We start from the raw sequence: 19,165 nt of genomic DNA, 5'->3' as shown, positions 1-19,165 counted from the left end.
AAAACAATTTGTTTTTTTTGTGTTTTTTTTTTGGAAAAGCTGGACGTAAATGCATATAAAGGTGGGCAAACTTGATATATTTTTTTTTAAAAAAGGGACGGAAAAAAATATTGAAAAAGAAGAGAACCTCTAAAGACTTGAGTTCTTCATATACTTTATTTTCTTTGGAAAGGGTGTATAACCAAGCATTCATATAACATATTTTATCCCATATTTCGCCTCACCAGACGACAAACATACAAAAATTATAGAGCTTAAAAACGCAGCATCATCACTTCTAGTTTAATGGCATTTGTTGGTCTCGATGTGCAGGGTTGAGAAGTGGAGGGGGCGGGGCTAAGGCATTGAGTGACAGGAGCAGAGGAGAAACGGGGGATATTTGATTGTCTCTGAAGGGGGGGGGGGATCACATATTTCCAGGGCAACTGCAGCATCCAAGACTTTCTCCATTTGTACCTTTTTTGTGTCGATTCACGAGGAACCGGACCTCTGCAGTACACGAGAGAGCGAGATAAAGAGAATAATCTTGTCCGTTGGATACAATTTTTTTGGCCCACACGTCACTACCGAGGTGGCACCGCGTTAGGTGTTCTCAGCTCAGTGGGGAGTTTAAAAAAAAAAAAAAAAAAATGTTTCATGGCCTGCGCTTATGTGCAACATTAGCTTGAGACAAAGAGGCTTTTTTTTTTTTTTTTACAGAAAATCCTTCCGCTTACATTCATCCCACTCGAATAAAGGCAAAAATACTGACAGCTTGCGGTTCGGGGCGGGCGGCGAACCCCGCTACTTTACGCTCAGAACACCCCCTGGAGGAAAAAAAAAAAAAAAAAGAAAAAGCGCAACACGTTTTTAAGGAGACCGCCCTGCTACACCACGAGAGGGTTACGACACCTTCCTATGACATCCCTGAAACACCAAGACAGCTTCTCGGAAATACTGCAGTAAAAAAAAAAAAAAAATTATAATAATAATCAAAATAAGATGGAAAGCGTTTATTCAATATTAATATTAAGGTCAATGTACTCAAACTCTTTTAACGTCGCTAGTAAGACAAATCTGTGCGGTAGTAGAATGACGAGTACTCCCGAATTATGAGTGACAACCTTAAGATGAATATCAATAAATGCTCTCCACACGGCAAAAGTACAACGCGTCCATCCTATTAAGGCTTTATTTACACGTACTGACTGGCACAAGTGTGTGTAGCCACAGGGAATGTGTGTGTTTCAACTCGGTAGGTAAATAAATACAAGAGCGAGAGAAAAGATGGAAAGGGGGGGGAAAAATTAATTGAGTGTTTGAGATGACTGGAAACCTGCAGTCACCACAAAGTTTTTTGGTTCCACCCGCTGAAGAATACATTTGTCATTTCATGTTCTAAGGCCATTTTCAAGATTAAAAAAAAACAAAAAAAAAAAAACAACAAAATCCCAAAAGTAGCCCATCAGCATCTTTTGTTTGCCAACTAACGCCGATGTTAGTTTGGCTACGACCGAAAACGGAGTATTGTTGCGTGGATGTTTGGTAAAATATTTGGAAAAAAGACAAGCACGCAAATCCCCTCAAAAGTCAAAACAGTGTGTGTGCGTGAGTGTGTACATAAAAAGAGGAAGTGCGCGTCCTCCCTTATAGGACGGTGCTCTCGCTCTCCAGCTCACAGTCTCTGAGAGGCGACGGCGCCGAGACCGGCGCCGGCTGCTGGTCCGCGCTGAACTCCGGCATCGGAGTCCGACTCTGCGCTTTGAAGGACATCGCCGCGTCTAAAGACGAGACACCAGAATAAGAGTTAACGCACAATTCAAGGCACAAAACGTCACGTGTTAGTCCACCCGTGTGTTTCGAATCCAAACGAGACGTAAACAAAAGCCCCCCGACGACAAACGTGGAACAGCATGAGAGTGAAGAAAGCCCTAGAGCATCTATTCGATTTGCTTAATATACTAGTGCGCTCTTTTGTCATCATTAGTAAGACAATTCAGTGCACTAGTAGTGTTAGTTCCACTACTAGTGTCCAATATAAACTAATGTGCTACACTTGCAAGACAACTCGAGCCAACTAGTAGGCATGTGTCACACACTAGTAACCTCCTTATCAAAGATATCAAATAAATGGTACAGCTACTAGTAGAGCATATTTTCCTAGTAGGCCACTCACTAGTATTCTTCCGATTTAAACATCGATTCAATATCCATCTTAAGACTCAGCTACTAGTACACTAAGTCTTCACTGCTAGGACAACCATGTTTACATGTTAGACCCGAGGCAGAAATGTGCACTAGTTAACAATTGCGTGCTAAAACTAGTTAAATGCTCGATGTTAAGCGTTAGTATCTTGTCACTAGTAGCATGCCGTTGTCAACCAGTGGACAGTTTTGCCTCACTAGTAATGTAATGTTGCCATACTAGTTGCCAAAGCAGTCCTATTAGTGAGGAGAAAGAATGTACTAGTACATGTACTTTAATGCTCAAACAGCGCTAGTTGGCAACTTCAGGCTACTAGTCCTGCTTGTGAGACAATGTTTTAGTAAAACATCTAGCAATTCACTAGTAGTGCGAGTGGAAGACTAAAATTGGATCATTGAGAACGATATCATTGTGTGACACATGCCTACTAGCAGGACGTCGTCGTGTTACTAGTGCAGCCTGTGAAGATGGAGTAATATTTCACCCAAGAGCTTCACTGCTGTTTATGGGGAGTTCTAACAGAAGGTGGCGCTGCTGGCTTTGGGGTGACAGCAAGCAAAGAAGCCGAGAGATGAGTGGTGGGGGAGAAAAGATTGTGATGGATGGGACTTGTGACGACATGTGAGATGAATGCTGTGTTGTAAATACGGTATTTCCTCAAAGTGACTAAGTAGTCAAGTTTCAATTTCTATTTGTGTCATTTTGGACATATTGACAAAAATAATTGAGAGAACATTATTATTGCGGCAGGATTATAATTTCTAAAACTCTTATTATAGATGCATAATCATATTTAATATTTTTTGGCTGCCCCCACTTCCTAGTGTGACATTTAAATTTCACTTTAAAAGATTCCCGGCCTGATCAGCTAATTTTAGACACGCCACACCAGAAAGCGGCGACGACAAAGGTTGAATTTAGGCTGAACTTGTTAGCCAGGTAATAGAACTTCTCTTAATGATTTGCCTGACCACAAGAAATCTAAAATTAAATCATTAAATTACAGCTACCCGAGTGGTACAACCTGCTTTAATTTTCCTGCTGGGAAACCTTTTTTTTTTTTTTAAGGAATGGCATTTACGTTTTTTATTTTTACACTTGTTGATTTGGGCATTTGACCGGGCTGTCCTGCTGAACAGCAAAAATCCACGTATTAGTGATGCCTATCGAAATTTATTGGATTAAAAAAATGTAGAATAATAATTAAAAAAAAATAAAAAAAAACATTTTAAAAATAAAAAAAAATAAAATAAAAAAAAAAATATATATATATACACACACGCACACATACACACAAATTTAAGTATATAGAATACACACAAACACTAATATATTGGTCACTTTTGAGGAAATATGATACATGTCAGGGCTGCACATGCTTCATGCTGACACGGCCACAACTGTAAAACAAATTATGACCCATATTCCACACTAGGTTAAAAATGAGCGTCCGTAAAGCGCTTTATGTTTTCTAACAGATCAGTTTCATGAGTCATGTGCAGCATGGAGGTGATACATGATACGTGCGATACACGAAGAAGGGGACAGGCGGGCGGTGTCGAATGGCCGCGGTGACACAAAAGTGCATGTCAGTAAACTACAAACCTCTCACACGAGCTTCTTTACCCTGCGGAGGTGTTACAACGCACACGTGACCATTAGTAATCGAGCGGGAGGAGGAAAGATGAGGTTTAGAAAAGCCGCTCACCCATCATCTTATAAACGGTGCTGCAGATCCCGTTGGTGTCGCTGGCCACGGTGCTGGGCTGCGGCGGCGGGGGGATGCTGGGCCGGTTCCTGGGCTTGGGGACGGGCCGCGGTCGGGGGAGCGAGCCCGTCTGGTAAGGGGACGGGGAAGTGGGGGTGACCTGAGCGGCGTCCGGGCTGGCGGGAGCGGGGGGCGGAGGGGTATCCGGAGGGGTGGGGGATTCTGGCGGCGAGGGGTCGGCGCTCAGAGGATCCCCAGTGAGCTGACTGGGAGAACTGGCTTGCGTCGGCGGCTCCGGGGGCGGATGGTTGGGGGCTTGGATCGGCGGCTGGTTACTAGAGTGGCGCCGGGGCGTGCTGTATATCTGAGAGTTGGGGGACGTGGAGGAGGTTGGGGAGTGGCCGGACAGGGGTCTCGGAGTGGGACTTAGGGGCTGGGATGAGTTGGCTGAAGTAGAGGGCTGGCTTGGCGGAGGATTTGGTGGCTTGGGGGGAGCGGGTGCCTGTTTCTTGATAACTGAGGATTAATGAAGAACATTAAGTGAAAGTATTTTTGTAAGTTTAAAATATGGGAGGCGTCAACTAAAACTAACTGTGATTGCTTTGGTGCTATATGAGGTCGGTGGTCTCACCTCGGCGCGACATATGTGGACTGGTCGCGGTGCCCATCTGGCCGGCAACCTGGCTCCCAGATCCAGAACCGTTCCGCTGGAGGATGGGGGTCGAGGCGGTTGTTGGGTCTCGCAGTTTTGCGTTGCTTGATGGAGGGAAAAGAAGGTGAAACTCTATTAAGAGGCTCCGATACCAAATCAGGTTTGTCTGAGCTGAGTTGAGGCTGCTTGCCCAAAATTATCAGAGCAATCTGTATATTTTTGGTAACTGTAATGTAAAGTTTGTTTGCTCCTTTCGCAAAAACTTCCAATTTCATTTTGCACTTATAGGGCACTCACAAAAACTTTCCTGACTCAACACCAACTGAGCAAGCTAAAATGCTAAATCTTGTAACTACAATCCATCGTAAAAGCGCGTGGTCTCTCACACTCTCCGAGAGCAGCCCAGTCAATCAAGCAGCTCTTACCTGAGCTCCTCCGTGTGCTGCGCCAGAAGCAGCTGAGCGGCAGTGAGTGTGGCGAGACCCTGCGTCAAGCTATGGGGGCTGTCGGGCCCCGCCGCCCCCGGCGAAGCTTGCGGCTGGGGCTCAGCCGAGGGCTGCGGGACCTGCCCGCCGCCTTGTCCCTGCCCCGGAGCCTCCACGGGGGGTAAAGGAGGCTGGAAGGCGGGTGAGGTGTGCTGCTTTCTACCTAAGGTGGTACTGCCTCTACGGTTGGTGTGGTCCGAATGCTTGTTAGAGGTGCTATTGGGGCGGCGGTGAGAAAGTGAAGGAGACAAACAGACAACACCACAGGAGTGATCAGAAGAGCAATGGTTACACCGGAAGAACAATCATCTTAAATCAAGAGCGACCACAGAGTGTGAGTGGGATTAGCATTGAACGTCAAATAAAAAAAAAAATGCAAAGATATGAGAAATGATAGGAGTTTATGAACTCTAATCACCCGTGAGTCAAACAGTCAGGAAGTAAAACCAATGCCAGGAAAAGCAAACTGAATTAAAGCCAGATATGAAATGCGATTATTTACCTGTCTTTGCGGCTTGCGTCTGTCTCGGGTCCCACCAGACTGCCCGGTCTCTTCCTCTCAATCGTGCCGCTGTCATAATCCAGATGATTGTTATGGTTGGATGAGGGTACAGGCATTGCAAACATGCCAGACACGTTGAAGTCCACATCTGAAAGATAAAGATATTTATTTTGAAGATAAAATATTTTTGCCAGTCTTGTTGCATACATCGGATAAACGTTATCAGGTCCTTAAAGTGATTTCAGCTTTTCTTGGCTTTCTGGATCTTCGGGCCAATAAATTGTTTCGGATTTCATGAGAAAAAAGTTAGAATCTACTTGAATAAAAAAAATGGCCCATGAACAAAACAACCCCAAGATACAATTCTTGAGTCTTGGAAATATGCTAACTGTAAAAAAAATCAAATTAAATAAAAATTAAAGTAAATTCTTTAGACCAGGGGTGGGCAAACTTTTTGATTGGCGGGCTACAATGGGTTCTAAAATTTGACCATGAGCAGATGGATGGAGTGTTTTGGTAACCTCACCTCATTTGAGAAAAAAAAAAAAACATTTAATTTGACATGAAAGTGAGCAAAAGCATAACAACAAATTATCTGTCTTTGACACACCACAGTATTTAGAAAATAAAACATTAACAAGGCTTATTCATTTAATTTTTTTCAAGTTCTGTGGGCCGGATTAAACGTTAAATGGGCAGCATGTGGCCCCCGGGCCGTAGTTTGCCCACACCTGCTCTAGACAGTTGATCATCCCTGATGTTAAGTGGCAAGCTCCAAACCTCTCCAGGGCAAAATAAACATTGTAACGAGAGATCCTTACCCTCGGGAAAGAACCAGTCAGCGTGCTGGATGATGGGTTCTATTATGGACACCACATGAACAGATGTAGCCGCAGCCATCTCTGCCAAACTCCTTTGAGTCCATAAAAAAAAAAAAAAAAAAAAAATAGAACATAAATACGTTCATCATCGTATCAAGTAACCTAACGACTTACTCACCCTTCCGTCTTGGCCCAGAGCAGATTGGGTCCGAGGACAATAGCAATGTTGCTAGGAGTCATTTTGTTGACCTCGCTGTCCTGAGCCAGTTTAGCGAGGAACTTCACCAGATACCTGCATGTCCACGACAACGTCAAATCAACTAAACGATTAGAGACCGCAGTAAAGCATTGTTGGAATTGAGGGCGAGGTCACCTCAGGTTGGTTTTGTTGTTCTTGGGTAGCTTATCGCATACGAGCCAAAGAGCCTGAAGCCTCTTGTCTGAATCTGATAGACTGAAACAAAGAAAGAGCACGAGTCAAGCATGGTACGTAGAAACATACCGATAATATCTGTCTATTCTAAAAAATAAAATAAAAAATAAAAAAAATGGTTTTAGGAACGCGACATTTGTATTCATGTCCTTGCCTGCACGCTTGGGTCCATTCATCGTAAAGCTGGTGGGTCAATAAAGGTTCAGGGAGTTCCCTCAGGTAGGACTTCAACGCTCCTGAAATTGCACGTCCACAAATAAATATTTCACATTTGTGTTACCGGTAGACAAATTTAGTTTGGGTCATACCAGCAACAGCGTGCGGGTCAGAGTAGAACTCCTCCAATTGTGAGGTGGAACAGTCCAGCGCCGCCTTGAGCTTCTTCAGCTTGGATGCCCCAGCGGCGATTCTGAATAGACCCTGACGCACACGAAAAATAAAAGTTGAAACTCTTTCTTGTACAAACGCAGACTCACATTTAGGAATCGGAATTATGAGGAGGAGACAATTTGACTCTATTGTATTCTAAATTTATTTTCAGGAGCGGACATCAGCACCTTTTTCATCAATCATCATGCTGGTGGAGCGGGCGGCTGTGGGAATTGCGTCAAAGTTTCCCCTGTTTACACTTGAAGAGTATCCGCTCATCTCCGGCAAGCTACATGTGAACGAGCTATTTTCAGCTCGCTCTCGCTTCGCGGAGCTGTTAACGGCGACCACGGCTCCGTGTGAGTTTTAATGAGCTACGTCAGCTCTCGTTTGACTTTGGGCAGCAAAACAAACGGGTGAGTGGTCAGGTTTTGAGCAAGCAGGGAAAAAAAAAATTCAGAGGGGAAATTAACTGGCGGCAAGATCATCTTTAAACAATGAAAGTGCAATGTTACCATCTGTTGTGGTTTCCACTGACTGGTGGCAAGGATGATGACGATTTTTTTTTTTTAAGGTCGCAAAACAACTCCTAAACGCAACACAGGTGTTTTTTATAGGACAATTCGTCTTTGAAAGGGAGCGTCACAGTAACTGGTGAGTGGAAACCACAAATCCAATTTGAGGAAAATAAACGAATTCTGCAATTTAAGCTCCGCAAAGCGGGTTAAATTCAAATTGAATTTTCATTATGGTTTGGAACAGTAGTCACATGACCAAGCTGGTTTTACCAATCAAAGCTTTAAAGCGCTTCGGTTGGAAACTTTGGGTGTCATACCTTAAAGTAGGCGTGGGCAAACTACGGCCCGGGGGCCACGTGCGGCCCGTTAAATGTTTTAATCCGGCCCGCTGAACTTGAAAAAAAAAAAAAATAGAACCCATTGTGGCCCACCAATCAAAAAGTTTGCCTTAAAGTCCAGTACTCGGTGCGGTTGGTAAAACCAAATGAAAGCCACGTGACATTTAAACGGCAAATTCCTCTGGCTCCATTACCTCTTCCTTCATGCCAGTCTCTAATAGCATCATGACGCAAGCCTCGATGGGCAAGGCGACTTCCCGCCCACTCCTTTTCAGGTGTTCATCCAGCGCGGTGCCAAAGGCGGGCTTCTCAATCCATGAATCTGAACAGAAAATGGGAAATTCAATACCGCTTCTTATGAAAAGACGATAGCCGACATTCGACTGTCAAACTGGTGTGGCCCGGAATCGGTCTCGTCAGCAGATATGTGAGGTCAACAGTTTAGGTGAACTACGAAGTCAGCAGGACTGATTGTGCACATGTTTTGTGTTTACGCCTGTGTCAGATATTGTGCAACGGGCACATGTGGATGAATTTTTTTTCCTGCACTACACATATTGAGGTCTCATATTGCGATAGTCGCAATTTTTTTTTTTTTTTTTTTTTGCAAAGGTGAATTTACCTTGCTGAGCCTGGATGGTTGGCAAAACGCTCTCCAGTAACGTGAGAGATTTTCGGTGGTATTCAGCCTGAGCTTCAAGGAGCTACGGGAAGAGAAAAGAAGAAGAGAAAATGATGAAGGCTGCAGAACGAGACAAAGCAAACAGCTCGGCTTTTAAAGTAACACGACAGCTGCGGGCATTCCCACGGAGGCCATGCGAGCACTTTTTTTTTTTTTTTACTCGTCAAAGCATGGTGGACTCACTTAACTCACCGTTAGGAAATAGCAGGCATAATCTCCTTCTTTTGAGAAGAAGCTGTACATGTCTGCGGCAAGTTGGTCCTGGTAGGAGAAACACATGGTGAGTTAGTTATCAAATATTTCAAGTGGCACTTTGGTGGGCACTAACGTGACTATGTGAGTCATAAGTCGTCCTGCGGGAGGAAAATGATGGGGGGGGGGGACACAGTAAACCGAACATCCATCCTGCAGCAGAACGACATTAAAACGCACCAATGAGCAACGTCAATGGCGGCAGACGAGCGCGTGGGCAGCGTGAGCTGACGGGGCAATTTTGAGACATCCGCGCGCGTCAGCAAACTGGGTTGGAAGGCCCGAAAGTTCTTGGAATGTTCACCGGCTGCTGTAATAACTTCACAGTTGAAATGTTTGGCCCGGCAGACTATAAACGACAGGCGGCCTGCATATTCGCTGACCGACCAGGATACAAAGTTGCACAAGTTGTCGCTCGCTCGCTCGCTTCCACACGCAAACTTCGATACCTTGCATTGTTCCACTTTGTTCATGGCCTCGTCCACCTCCTCCTTGAGGAGGTCAGCTTTGGCTGTCAGTGCTTGAGTGTTTGTTCCTGAGATTATTGACTTGGTCGCCTGCAACCATCTGGGTTTGGAGAGACACACACACACAGATTGTCCAATGGCAACTTCATACGTGAGGATTAGAAGCCTTCTATCAGGATAAACTTCATAGCCATAGTGAGCAAAGACAAGCAATTCAATATTTAACTCCTAAAACACAACTTGACATTCAGGGATTTTTTTTATTTATTTATTTATTTTTTTTTTTACTACAACTCAATAGAGATGAGACACACCTCGCTCTGGCAGAATCGTAGTCCAACACCAATTTGGCTAACTGCTTCCTCTGTTTCAAAATGTTGGGGATGTCCACCTTCAAGAAACCAAAGAAAAAAAACACAGTCAATCAAAAAGCTAAACCTAAAAATAAAAATAAATAAATAATATATATAAATAAATAAATATAAATATATTTTTTTTTTGTTTTTTTTATTTATTTTTTTTTCTTTCTTTTAAACAGATGCTATTCTGATTGTGTGTGTTCCAAAATGTGATTTACGACCAGCTACTTTTGGAGAATTCTAACCTCCGCAAGCTGGCTGAGAGGATCCAGGACGTCTTTCTCTATCTGCAGCTCGTGCTGCATCAGTTCGGAAGCCAGACGACTCTCGGCGTCCCCGCACACCTCCATCATCTTCCTGTCAACACGTAACGGTAAAAAGGGAAGGAGCGTTTTTTAATTAAGAGCGACTGCGACTGGCAAACTGGAAAGAAAATACAAACCAATTTTTTTGGGGGGGAACTTGCGATTTTGAGAAATAGTGAAGAAAGCATCACATACATGAGAAGACGTGGTGAGGCACTCTCTCTTCCTCATTATTCCCAGACAAACATGTGACTGCCAACTACTTTCAGATTCATTTTTTTTTACATCCTGTTTTGTGCAAAACCTCAAAGCTCCATTATCTGAAAATCATCATTCACACTCCCTCGACAGCATCTGACGTGTATCGTCACAGTTGCCACAGAGGAGGAAAAGATTATCTATTCTATAGTGTCAATCAACGATCAGCTCACCCGATTAAAGAGTCTTCACCCAGCTGGTTTCCACCTTCCACCATAGCCTGGGACAACGCCGTCAGCGGAAGCTTTTTCTGCGGCGGATACGTTTGTGTGGAAGAGAGGCAGATGCAAACAATGATTAGTCTCAAAGTGAGGCACTTGAAAAATCAGCGACAGTCCACGTTTCTAGTCAAGAGCGTGAAGTTGAGGCCAATGGAAACGTCATCAAGACTTTCCATTGAGCGAGCGGCGCATTCACAAAGTCAGGAAGAGGAAGCGAGCGTTCGGAGAAGAGGATAACAAGAGGCGACGCCGGTTTGAAGTGAATCGATAAAATGCAGAGTTCTACCCAAGCACCTTGAAAACAGGCAAGTTGTACAAAAAGGTGCGATACAATCCAGTCATGCAAGACTCGAGTGAAAGTGAATAGAAAGAGCTCAAAAGATGTCATGGAGGACTGGTTTGGTTTTCTTTACCTGGCCGTTTCCTGTATAGAGGCGTGGTACGGACTGTCGTGCATGTTGGGTTGAAAACACAAAAGATACATCACGTCTACTTCCATATGTCAGATGCAATGAAAACCGTGACGGGGAAAGTTGCATTTACTCATTTGTTCAAGGATTTGAATTTAGAGCCTCGAACTGTTTTGAAACCACAAACTACACTTCAGTAAAAAAAAAAAAAAATTGCAATTTGCAATAAATGAGGAGATAGGATTGTGAATCTATTTTCATAAATCTCAGCAACACTGTTCAAATTCCCAAAATGGTCCCAACAGGCGCTAACAGGCCCCATGATGGTGTCAAAAAGCGGACTCACGTGTCTTTTCTCCACATCTGCGCCGATGTGTCCCTGTAGACATGACACCATCTTCTTGTGTGTGTTGTGGGACACCACGCGCACCAACTCCATCCGCCGCTCAATCTGGTCAACAAGATGGAATAATACTTAGCAAATATCTTCTTGGCTCAGTGGACTCCATTTTGGTGAATTATTGACATTTTACACGTCGTTGAAAATCACAACCAGAAAGAAAACGCCGGTGCACGGACGGTTAATGAGTTTAGGTGGCGGGTATAGATTTTGATTTGCATCTGCCTTGAGGGGAGTTCAGAGTTCAACCGCGATTGCCGCAGAGCAACGCTGGAATGTTATCTTTAAAGAGCTCATCGGAAGTGTTTCCATAGCGACGGTCGCTGTGCTGTGAGCAGGCGTTCATTAGTGTTTAAAAAGCCGTTGGGGGTGGCACAGGCTCAGTCCTGTCCTCGGCCCAGCGACACAGATCCGCTCTGTGTTTTGAGATAGAATACTGTCATTGATTAGCTGGTCAATGATGGGAGTCGCGGCTATTTTGGGCGGAGGCCAAGTCAAGCTGCGCACTGTCCTTGTGATGCCAGATGCGCCACTGGGAACGGCCAGTGGCAACAATGTGCGCGGGATTTTCGTCAGGAGAATATGGAAAAGCTCACTAATTATCTCCTGAAAATCTGGCATCGCTAAAAGGAAGAAGAAAGCTGGGTTGGGTGGTTCCATGGTTATCTGGAGGGCAAGCGGAGCTCGAACGGAGCCAAGATGCAAAAGGGAGGATCACGCAAATACCAGACAATTGTGTTCCAAAAACAGAACAGAGTCAGAATTCCACAGCAGATATCCGCCTCCATAAGCCGGCCTGTCTCCCTTTTTTTTTTTTTTTTTGCCTCCCACTGTTCTCGCGGTCTTACGTCACATGTGACCCACGGAGGGCCCCGGCATTCCCAAAACAGCTGGGCCGAGTACAACCTCACCAAACGCACAGGCAAAAACACGAGAGCTATATCGCCTTGTAACGTTGTGAAGACTGAAGGCGGTTATGTACTTGGCACAAAAACAAGACAGGGATTCCCTTCGCGCCGCAGTAGGAGGAGGAAGAAAAAAAAAATCACACATCTATGTATTGGAAGTGTTTGGCTTATGCATCACTAGGAAATGGTTTCCTTTCAAAACAGGATACAGAACCCCATAGCAGAATTTCTGTTGTGCGCCTCGAAAGGGTACCAGCAGGGTGTGTCACGCCAGTTCTGATGAGTTAAACAAAAGCGGACAATCCCATGACGTACTACGGGCCAGGGAATCCCACATTTGGAAAAAGACAAAGAAAATGTCTGTCCTGCTTGCCTGGATTTGGTTATTGGTTTCCAAGAGAAAGGTGTGGAATGAAAAATGACAAAAATAAATAAATACATGACTCACTCAGGGAGATTTTAAATGTCAAGACTAATTTATTTGCTGAAGTGTAGCTGAGGCCGGTCAACAGCGGATTCCAAAAGTAGCCAAGCCGTCTTAGAGGAGCAGTGAAAGTCAATTGTCAGATATCGTAAAATAAAGCCATTTCCTTCCTTTTGCCTCGAGGGTTGTGTAATCATTTCCATCCAATCACACCCATGTTACCGAACGGTTGAAGGGCGACATTTGCTGACGTGTCGCTTACAAAACAAAAGTGTGTTCGTGTACTGTGAGGACTGTTGTTGTCGTCAAAGCCAAACCAACACGTTTTGTTTTGCTTGCATTGACGACAACACCCAGTTGCGCACAAAGGAGCGTCGTGGCTGGAATGCCTTTGCTGAGCAGCCGCAATTAGGCGCCGTCAACCCCACCTGCTTCCTCGAGAGAGACACAACTGAGCCAGACGGCAACGGGCACATTTTTAACATGCGGCAGCATCCACATGCAGCCCCAGGCACTTCTTACATTTAAATATCTTCCATTTTGATGACCTTTTTTTAAGTTTCCTGTGAATCCAGATTTGTGCACAGCACAAAATGTATTTAACTCATTCAATCCGCAAGACATAGAAAAATATGTAGTCCCGCCTCCCAAAGACGTATTTCTACGTCTTTGCCTTTTTTTTTTGGCATCATAGCTCTGTGTTTTTATAGCATTAGAACACAATGTTCTAAAAAAAAAAAAATCATTCAAAATCCAGAAAAACCCTGGAATTGAGGGGCTTCCTCTCGTGATAATTTCCAGGATTAAATGAGTAAAGGACACAATTTGGTTGTATGGGAAGACAAGTGGGTTGGAGGAGAAAAAAAAAAGAAAAAAAAACATTAAAGTGCGGTCAACACCCAACAGATGCAGCCTTTCCCTAGATGAGGTCAGAACTGGTCCCAGCTCCCCAAAGTCAGTTTAATGGTTTACCTGTAAAAGGTCATCACTGAGAACTTCTGTTTTCTCCGCTCTGCGGATGAGAAAGAAAAACAGAGAGGAAGCAATCAGTACAGACAGCCAGCGACAAAAGACAACATGGGCCATGCTTCATTTCAGTTTACGTCTGATGAAAACATGTGCAAGGAGTGGACTGTGCTGCCGAAATAACCGGTCTGCGCACTGAACTCGAATTCCCTGGGAACTTTATCTGATAAAACCAATCTCAAACGGCTACACAACTCCAGATCAAGGAAAAAAAAAAAAACGTGTAAAATAGTCTTCAAGGAAATACTAATAGAGGAAGCATGGCACGGGTTCAAACGGTGGCGGTCAAACAGGGAGTTGCTTCAGCTCCAGTTAGTATGTGATGACTCACGCATGCAGAGCAACAACATAGCAGTGCCCTGCCCGAGCCTATTATTAGGAGACTAATAGTTGGGCCTGGTGAGGTCGGACAGATTAAATTCACTTCAACGGAGAGGATACGGGAGCAAGTAATGCTTGCTTATCAACACCTCCAAATGAGTTGATCGCTACCGATTGGACCTTTTCTAACTGCCAAAGACGACTATAATCGTCGTATAATGCTAACATAGCAATGCGAATGCGCGTGGGATATCAAACGTTGAAAATTAAATCCATTCTCCATACGTGTGATTGCAATATTAAGTGTAACATTTTACACCAGCCGTTTTAACGCGACTCACTTTCCCCTCAACAAGTCCTGTCGCCAAACATGATGAGGCAGGTAAGGCCAAACCTGTAGACACTCTCGAGCCTGCAATTTGGGTAAGAGGAGCTTTCAATGAATTCTCCCTCACAGACTGTGGTCTTGATGAACTGCAGTAACCTCATCGGAGCGGAGAACAGCTGCTTTCCATTACTAACATGGAGGCAGCGAGCAGGCACAGACTGGGAGGATAGTTTGGGGGTTCCATGGAAAGAAACACAAATACTGAGGTTCAGGGCTGCTGGTGGGGGGGGGTTACAAACTGTGAAGTAATGTAAAGCCAATACATGGAAATCTTTTTTTTTTCCCCTCTGGTGAGGTAACAGGCAAGAGAAAGGAGCTGCAGAATAATGTACAGGAAAAAAAAAAAAAAAAAGAGCACACACCAGAGTGAGATTGTGAAGCCGCAGTGTGGGACTCCTTGTTGTGGTGTTCACATTCAGACGAGGCGTTTATGTGGTTTGGTTTAAATGCTAATTGATGTAGTCATCAAACATGCTGAGCCTGTAACCCGACATTCTTAACCAAACATTTGAAAGTTAACCATCGAAGCATGCTCTGGATCGCTAAATGGCAACGAACCTCGCTACTCTTTGATGAATTTAGGGGAAACACCCTTCAGACCGAAATTAAGCTCCAGCGTGAATCTTTGACTCGCCGTGGCCGCAAATACAATTTCCCACCACGGATGAGTTCCTTAAACACACCACAGTGCATCTGGTCCATTTTACAGGCAAAGAGTCTTGAATGTGAATCAAAATACCAAACGGGAAACGTGTCTTATATAGAAATGTGCAGTAACATATCGCTGAATCGACAAAAAAAATAAAAGAATCCAACAATAACGATCATTTAAAAAAACGTTTGGACTGAAACGCTTTTACTTTTGATACATAAAATTTCAATTAATGTCTAGCGCCACCACTGGTGAGGAGGACACACTGATATCCATTTTTTTTTTTTTTTTTGCCTTAAGTATTGGTAGCTGATATCGGCAGCCTTCATGAGTACCCGATACTGATACTGGGCATCGGTAATCGCCCAGCCCTCGTTTGGATGATCACTCCATATGCTATTATTTAAATAATTTCTGATTTCTAATTACATTTATGTCCCGGTAACACTGTTGCAAATAAATAAATAAATAAAAACAATTGTCCCCATGCAGCCTTGAAAGATGACAAACCACCACAAACAAACAAAACAATGATCACGCCGGCATCAGCTGACCGACAGTGAAGAGAAGCTGCCCCCCCCATGACAGTAAATTGAAGCCTTTAAAGAAACAATGTCACCGCACACTCCATCTGACTACTTGACCACCGTTCACGCCAATTGGGAATGGTAACCATGGCGATCCACCACCAAAAGTGGAAGTAGAGTAAGAGAATACTGCCACCGGAAGCACAATAGAGCTTCTGTTCGCAGACACGCCGCACTATCAGCGACACTGAGGAGTAGGGAGCGTCTTTCTGTTTGCAACAGTTGGCAGCTTGCGGCACACGGTAACGGATACTCGACGAGGATGAAAGCAACCGGGGGAATAATTGAGGGACTCGGGCCATATAGTTTCCTCTAATGCAACTCGCCGTGAGAGCTATCCGTCTAGCGCTCGATATGTCCAAGTGTGCAGGGCGTAAATATTTAGAATTATATTCGTCGTGCAACAGCAAATCAAAGCTTGGGTCGGTTTATTTCACACGCGTCACTTTATAAATCCGCTAAAATGAGGAGAGGGCTCAGTTCCACTTCCTGGTTTTAAAATGTGGATTAAAAAAGAAAATCTCCATACATAAGAGAAATGAATGAAAGAAACAATGTTCTGAACTATTATTATGATATTACCCAGTGTGAACTGACATTTTAGAATTTACTGCCAATTTTTAAACAACGCCTCAAGGTGTTTTTTCGGACTCACCCATTACAATTGGATGAAAACCAAACGTTTCTGGTTAAACAAAACGCCGTCTTATTTTGCTTGCCATTAAACCAAATAAACAGCTGACACACCTTGCTGTCCCCTGGGGCAGAGTCGCTTGACACCCAGGGAAACACCCATTTTCGCTTTATTCAAATGTGCCATTGAGTCAGGTGGAAGGCGAACTTCCGACACGGAATTATTCCAGATTGCCTAACGCTGAGCGAGCCGAGGCATCAGAAAGGATTATACGGCACGACCGTTTAGAACGTGAGTGAAGGCGGATGGTTGCAAATTATGAATTGAAAAAATTATGAAAATTATGACAAATTGGGACACAAATTGGTGCAATGTTACGAGCTTGAACAATGGTAGCCCAAAAGTGATTAAAAAAAATAAAATAAAACCACATACATCCCAAACTAAAATGTCAAGGCATGGGCCGCATAATATCACCTAGCGGGCCGCAAATGGCCCGCGAGCCATAGGTGGAGTACACCTCGGACTTGTAGCCAATTAATCGCAGCTATTCAGCTCTGTTCTAGTTAGAATTGGTTTGAAAAAAATGACCAAAACAACCTGAATCATGAGTTTGTGTGGCAAAAAGATGAGTATGAACAAGTTTCTCACAGTTTCACCTCACCCTCAGGTCATGTTTTACAAGCGGACTTGCTCATCTCAGGTTCTCTTTCACCGGACTTTACACCTTTATGTCCTGTGACTAGATCCTAAACAGCAGATTTTTACTACGACGTACAATAAGAGGCCAAGGAGTTCATGGACCGCCATCTGAAATAACCCCGCTCCGTGTATGGAGGACACGCCGCTTCGACTCCACTTAAATTTCATTCCACGCATCAATCTTGCCAACCGTTCTCTCACTAGAAAGCAGTAGCTTGTCTCTGGGAGGCAGTTTCCTGTTTGCAAAAAAAAAAAAAAAAAAAAAGAGCAGAAGGAGAGATTTCCTCTCAGGGGCTGCGTGCTGGACATAGCATTCTGCCTTCGCACAATCACAGGAACTCAGGGGGCAGCCGAGACGGCCTCGCTGCTCCTTGCGGACACGGAAATACAAGCGGGCAGCACCTTCACCTAAAAGGTTTGCTCGATGCTCGGAGGGAAGGAAGGAGACTGCTTTGTGCATGAAAGTAATGCGCTGTCTCTCTCACGCACACACACACACACACTCACAAGCATGTGTCTGCTTTCTGCATTAAATTCCTTTCAGATTTAATTTACAGCTGGTTTATTGTATGAAAGATTATTACGAGTATAGCAGCTGCAGAGGCTCTTAAAAGGTACTTAGTGAACATTAGAAGCATGCTCTTGAGGTGCTACTCATGCTGTCCATTAAAAACAGAACAAGAGTGCAAACCATGTCTGCGAACGAGTTTTTTTTTTTTTATATAATCAAAAAGAGCTGCAGACATAATCCATGACGTCATTATGATTATGTTGATTGTAAATTTTCATACGGAATAATCATAAGGTACTATTAATACCTTGATTGCATCCCCAATTACTCAGAAAGTTAGGAATGTGCATGTGTGGTGTATCTGTTCATACCAGTGGAGCAACTTTAAATCCAGCACAAGCTGGAACTCCATTTGGACAATTAATTAGGTACATCCAATACAAGAGCAACTGTATATCATCAAATAATCTGCCTTACTCACTGCAGTACACCAATCCATCCATTTTCTATAGCGTTTATCCTGTTTAGGCTCTCAGGGATTTGATGTCTATCCCAGCTCCGGAAGGGCCGAGATTCGAACCTAGAACATCACAATTGTGAGGCAACTTAACTTTTGGCCAGTAGACACACCAACATCCTTCTGTCGCTCATACCCAGATGGTACCAGATTTTCATTGGCCAGATGCTGCAATGTGATTGAACACTTTGAAAGAATCCCCCACAGCAAGCAAATTTAACTACATGAGAGACAACACTCCTCGTCTCCATTCATGTGACACTCATTTCACAGCCCCATAGCAAGATTTTGCTGTGTGGGAAAAAAAAAAGAAAAGCCAGGAAAGCAAACCCAGTGTGCACCATGTAAAGTCAGATGAAGGTGAAAACATACTTGCTATTTGGCTGGGGGGTAAACAACCGCACATTTGGGATACTTGCCTGCCGACTGTTTGATTGGCGAGCTGTTTCATGCGATTAAACTGCTTCTTCATTTTCGGTGGCGTTGCAGTCGAGTCCTCCGAAAGTTCACACTTGGAAAAAAATGTTGACTTTGGATGGAACTTGGCATTTAGTTCACACAGTCTCTCTCCCTTTTCAACTTTCCCAGCTGTCGCTGTGACAAGGGAAACATGCGCGAGCCATTTGAGCCGAAAGCCAATTAACGAGAGTTGGTAGCTTGCTAGCTTCTAAATTAGCCTTTCCGAAGTGTGAAATGTCTTCAGAGAGGTGCGACGGCATGGTCCGCCAATTTGCTTGTCGCCATGAAAGTCGTGAGGGAAGCCGCGGGGCGAGTTTCACCGGTTCCAGCGGCCTTTCATCACCCTCCGCCGGTCCCGGACGGTCCCCCGGTTGGTGTTTGGTTGGTGACACCCGCTAGCCGACGAGCTAACGCTGCGTTAACCGAGTCGGAGGTGGAATAATCCGTCAATGCGCTTTCTCCCCGGACTAGAGGAGAGAGTGAACTGCGAGAAGGATGAGGGGCGGAGAGAGAGAGAGAGAGAGAGAGAGAGAGAAAGAGAGAGAGAGAAAATCCAAAGATTCACGTCATGCCCGAATATTTAGTTCTTATTTTTCCACATTCCAAAGATTCTACTTTTTTTTTTCAGAATTATACATTCCCCCGACCCAAAAAATAAAAAAGTGAGTTAA

The 19,165-nt window shown here is 44.2% G+C and overlaps 1 protein-coding gene across 5 annotated transcripts; it reads right to left on the bottom strand.

The window, feature by feature from the left end:
* Positions 1–137: 137 nt before the first annotated feature.
* arhgap17a (Rho GTPase activating protein 17a) lies at positions 138–18,996 on the bottom strand. 5 transcript variants are annotated; one of them, XM_088285300.1, is made up of 23 exons: positions 18,455–18,996; positions 18,000–18,098; positions 13,670–13,709; positions 11,312–11,416; positions 10,969–11,001; positions 10,508–10,584; positions 10,017–10,128; positions 9,727–9,803; positions 9,395–9,512; positions 8,886–8,954; positions 8,634–8,715; positions 8,206–8,333; positions 7,095–7,206; positions 6,941–7,022; positions 6,727–6,807; positions 6,532–6,645; positions 6,354–6,445; positions 5,533–5,680; positions 4,971–5,246; positions 4,525–4,649; positions 3,894–4,409; positions 3,791–3,812; positions 138–1,760 (listed from the first exon to the last, which is right to left on the bottom strand). In XM_088285300.1, exons 1-22 carry the CDS (start codon positions 18,505–18,507, stop codon positions 3,808–3,810), a joined length of 2,544 nt encoding a protein of 847 aa, XP_088141426.1. In that variant the 5' UTR covers positions 18,508–18,996; the 3' UTR covers positions 138–1,760; positions 3,791–3,807. The 5 variants fall into 5 exon arrangements, with proteins under 5 accessions (XP_088141426.1, XP_088141424.1, XP_088141427.1 ...); XM_088285298.1 differs by lacking the exon at positions 3,791–3,812; XM_088285301.1 differs by lacking the exons at positions 3,791–3,812; positions 4,971–5,246.
* Between the last annotated feature and the right edge of the window lie 169 nt (positions 18,997–19,165).

Source organism: Idiotropiscis lumnitzeri, chromosome 20 (genome assembly GCF_059441095.1).
Source record: "Idiotropiscis lumnitzeri isolate Australia: NSW breed Sydney's pygmy pipehorse chromosome 20, RoL_Ilum_1.0, whole genome shotgun sequence".
Taxonomy (NCBI): Eukaryota; Metazoa; Chordata; class Actinopteri; order Syngnathiformes; family Syngnathidae; genus Idiotropiscis; species Idiotropiscis lumnitzeri.
This window is presented reverse-complemented; position numbering and strand designations above follow the sequence as displayed.

Excerpts from the sequence above, each read along its gene's own strand:
- arhgap17a (XM_088285298.1), bottom strand. The coding sequence starts at position 18,507 with ATGAAGAAGCAGTTTAATCGCATGAAACAGCTCGCCAATCAAACAGTC. Across the intron at positions 10,585-10,968 it reads TCTATACAGGAAACGGCCAG|AAAAAGCTTCCGCTGACGGC; the intron begins GTAAAGAAAACC and ends TATCCGCCGCAG. Across the intron at positions 5,247-5,532 it reads GACGCAAGCCGCAAAGACAG|CACCTCTAACAAGCATTCGG; the intron begins GTAAATAATCGC and ends CCGCCCCAATAG.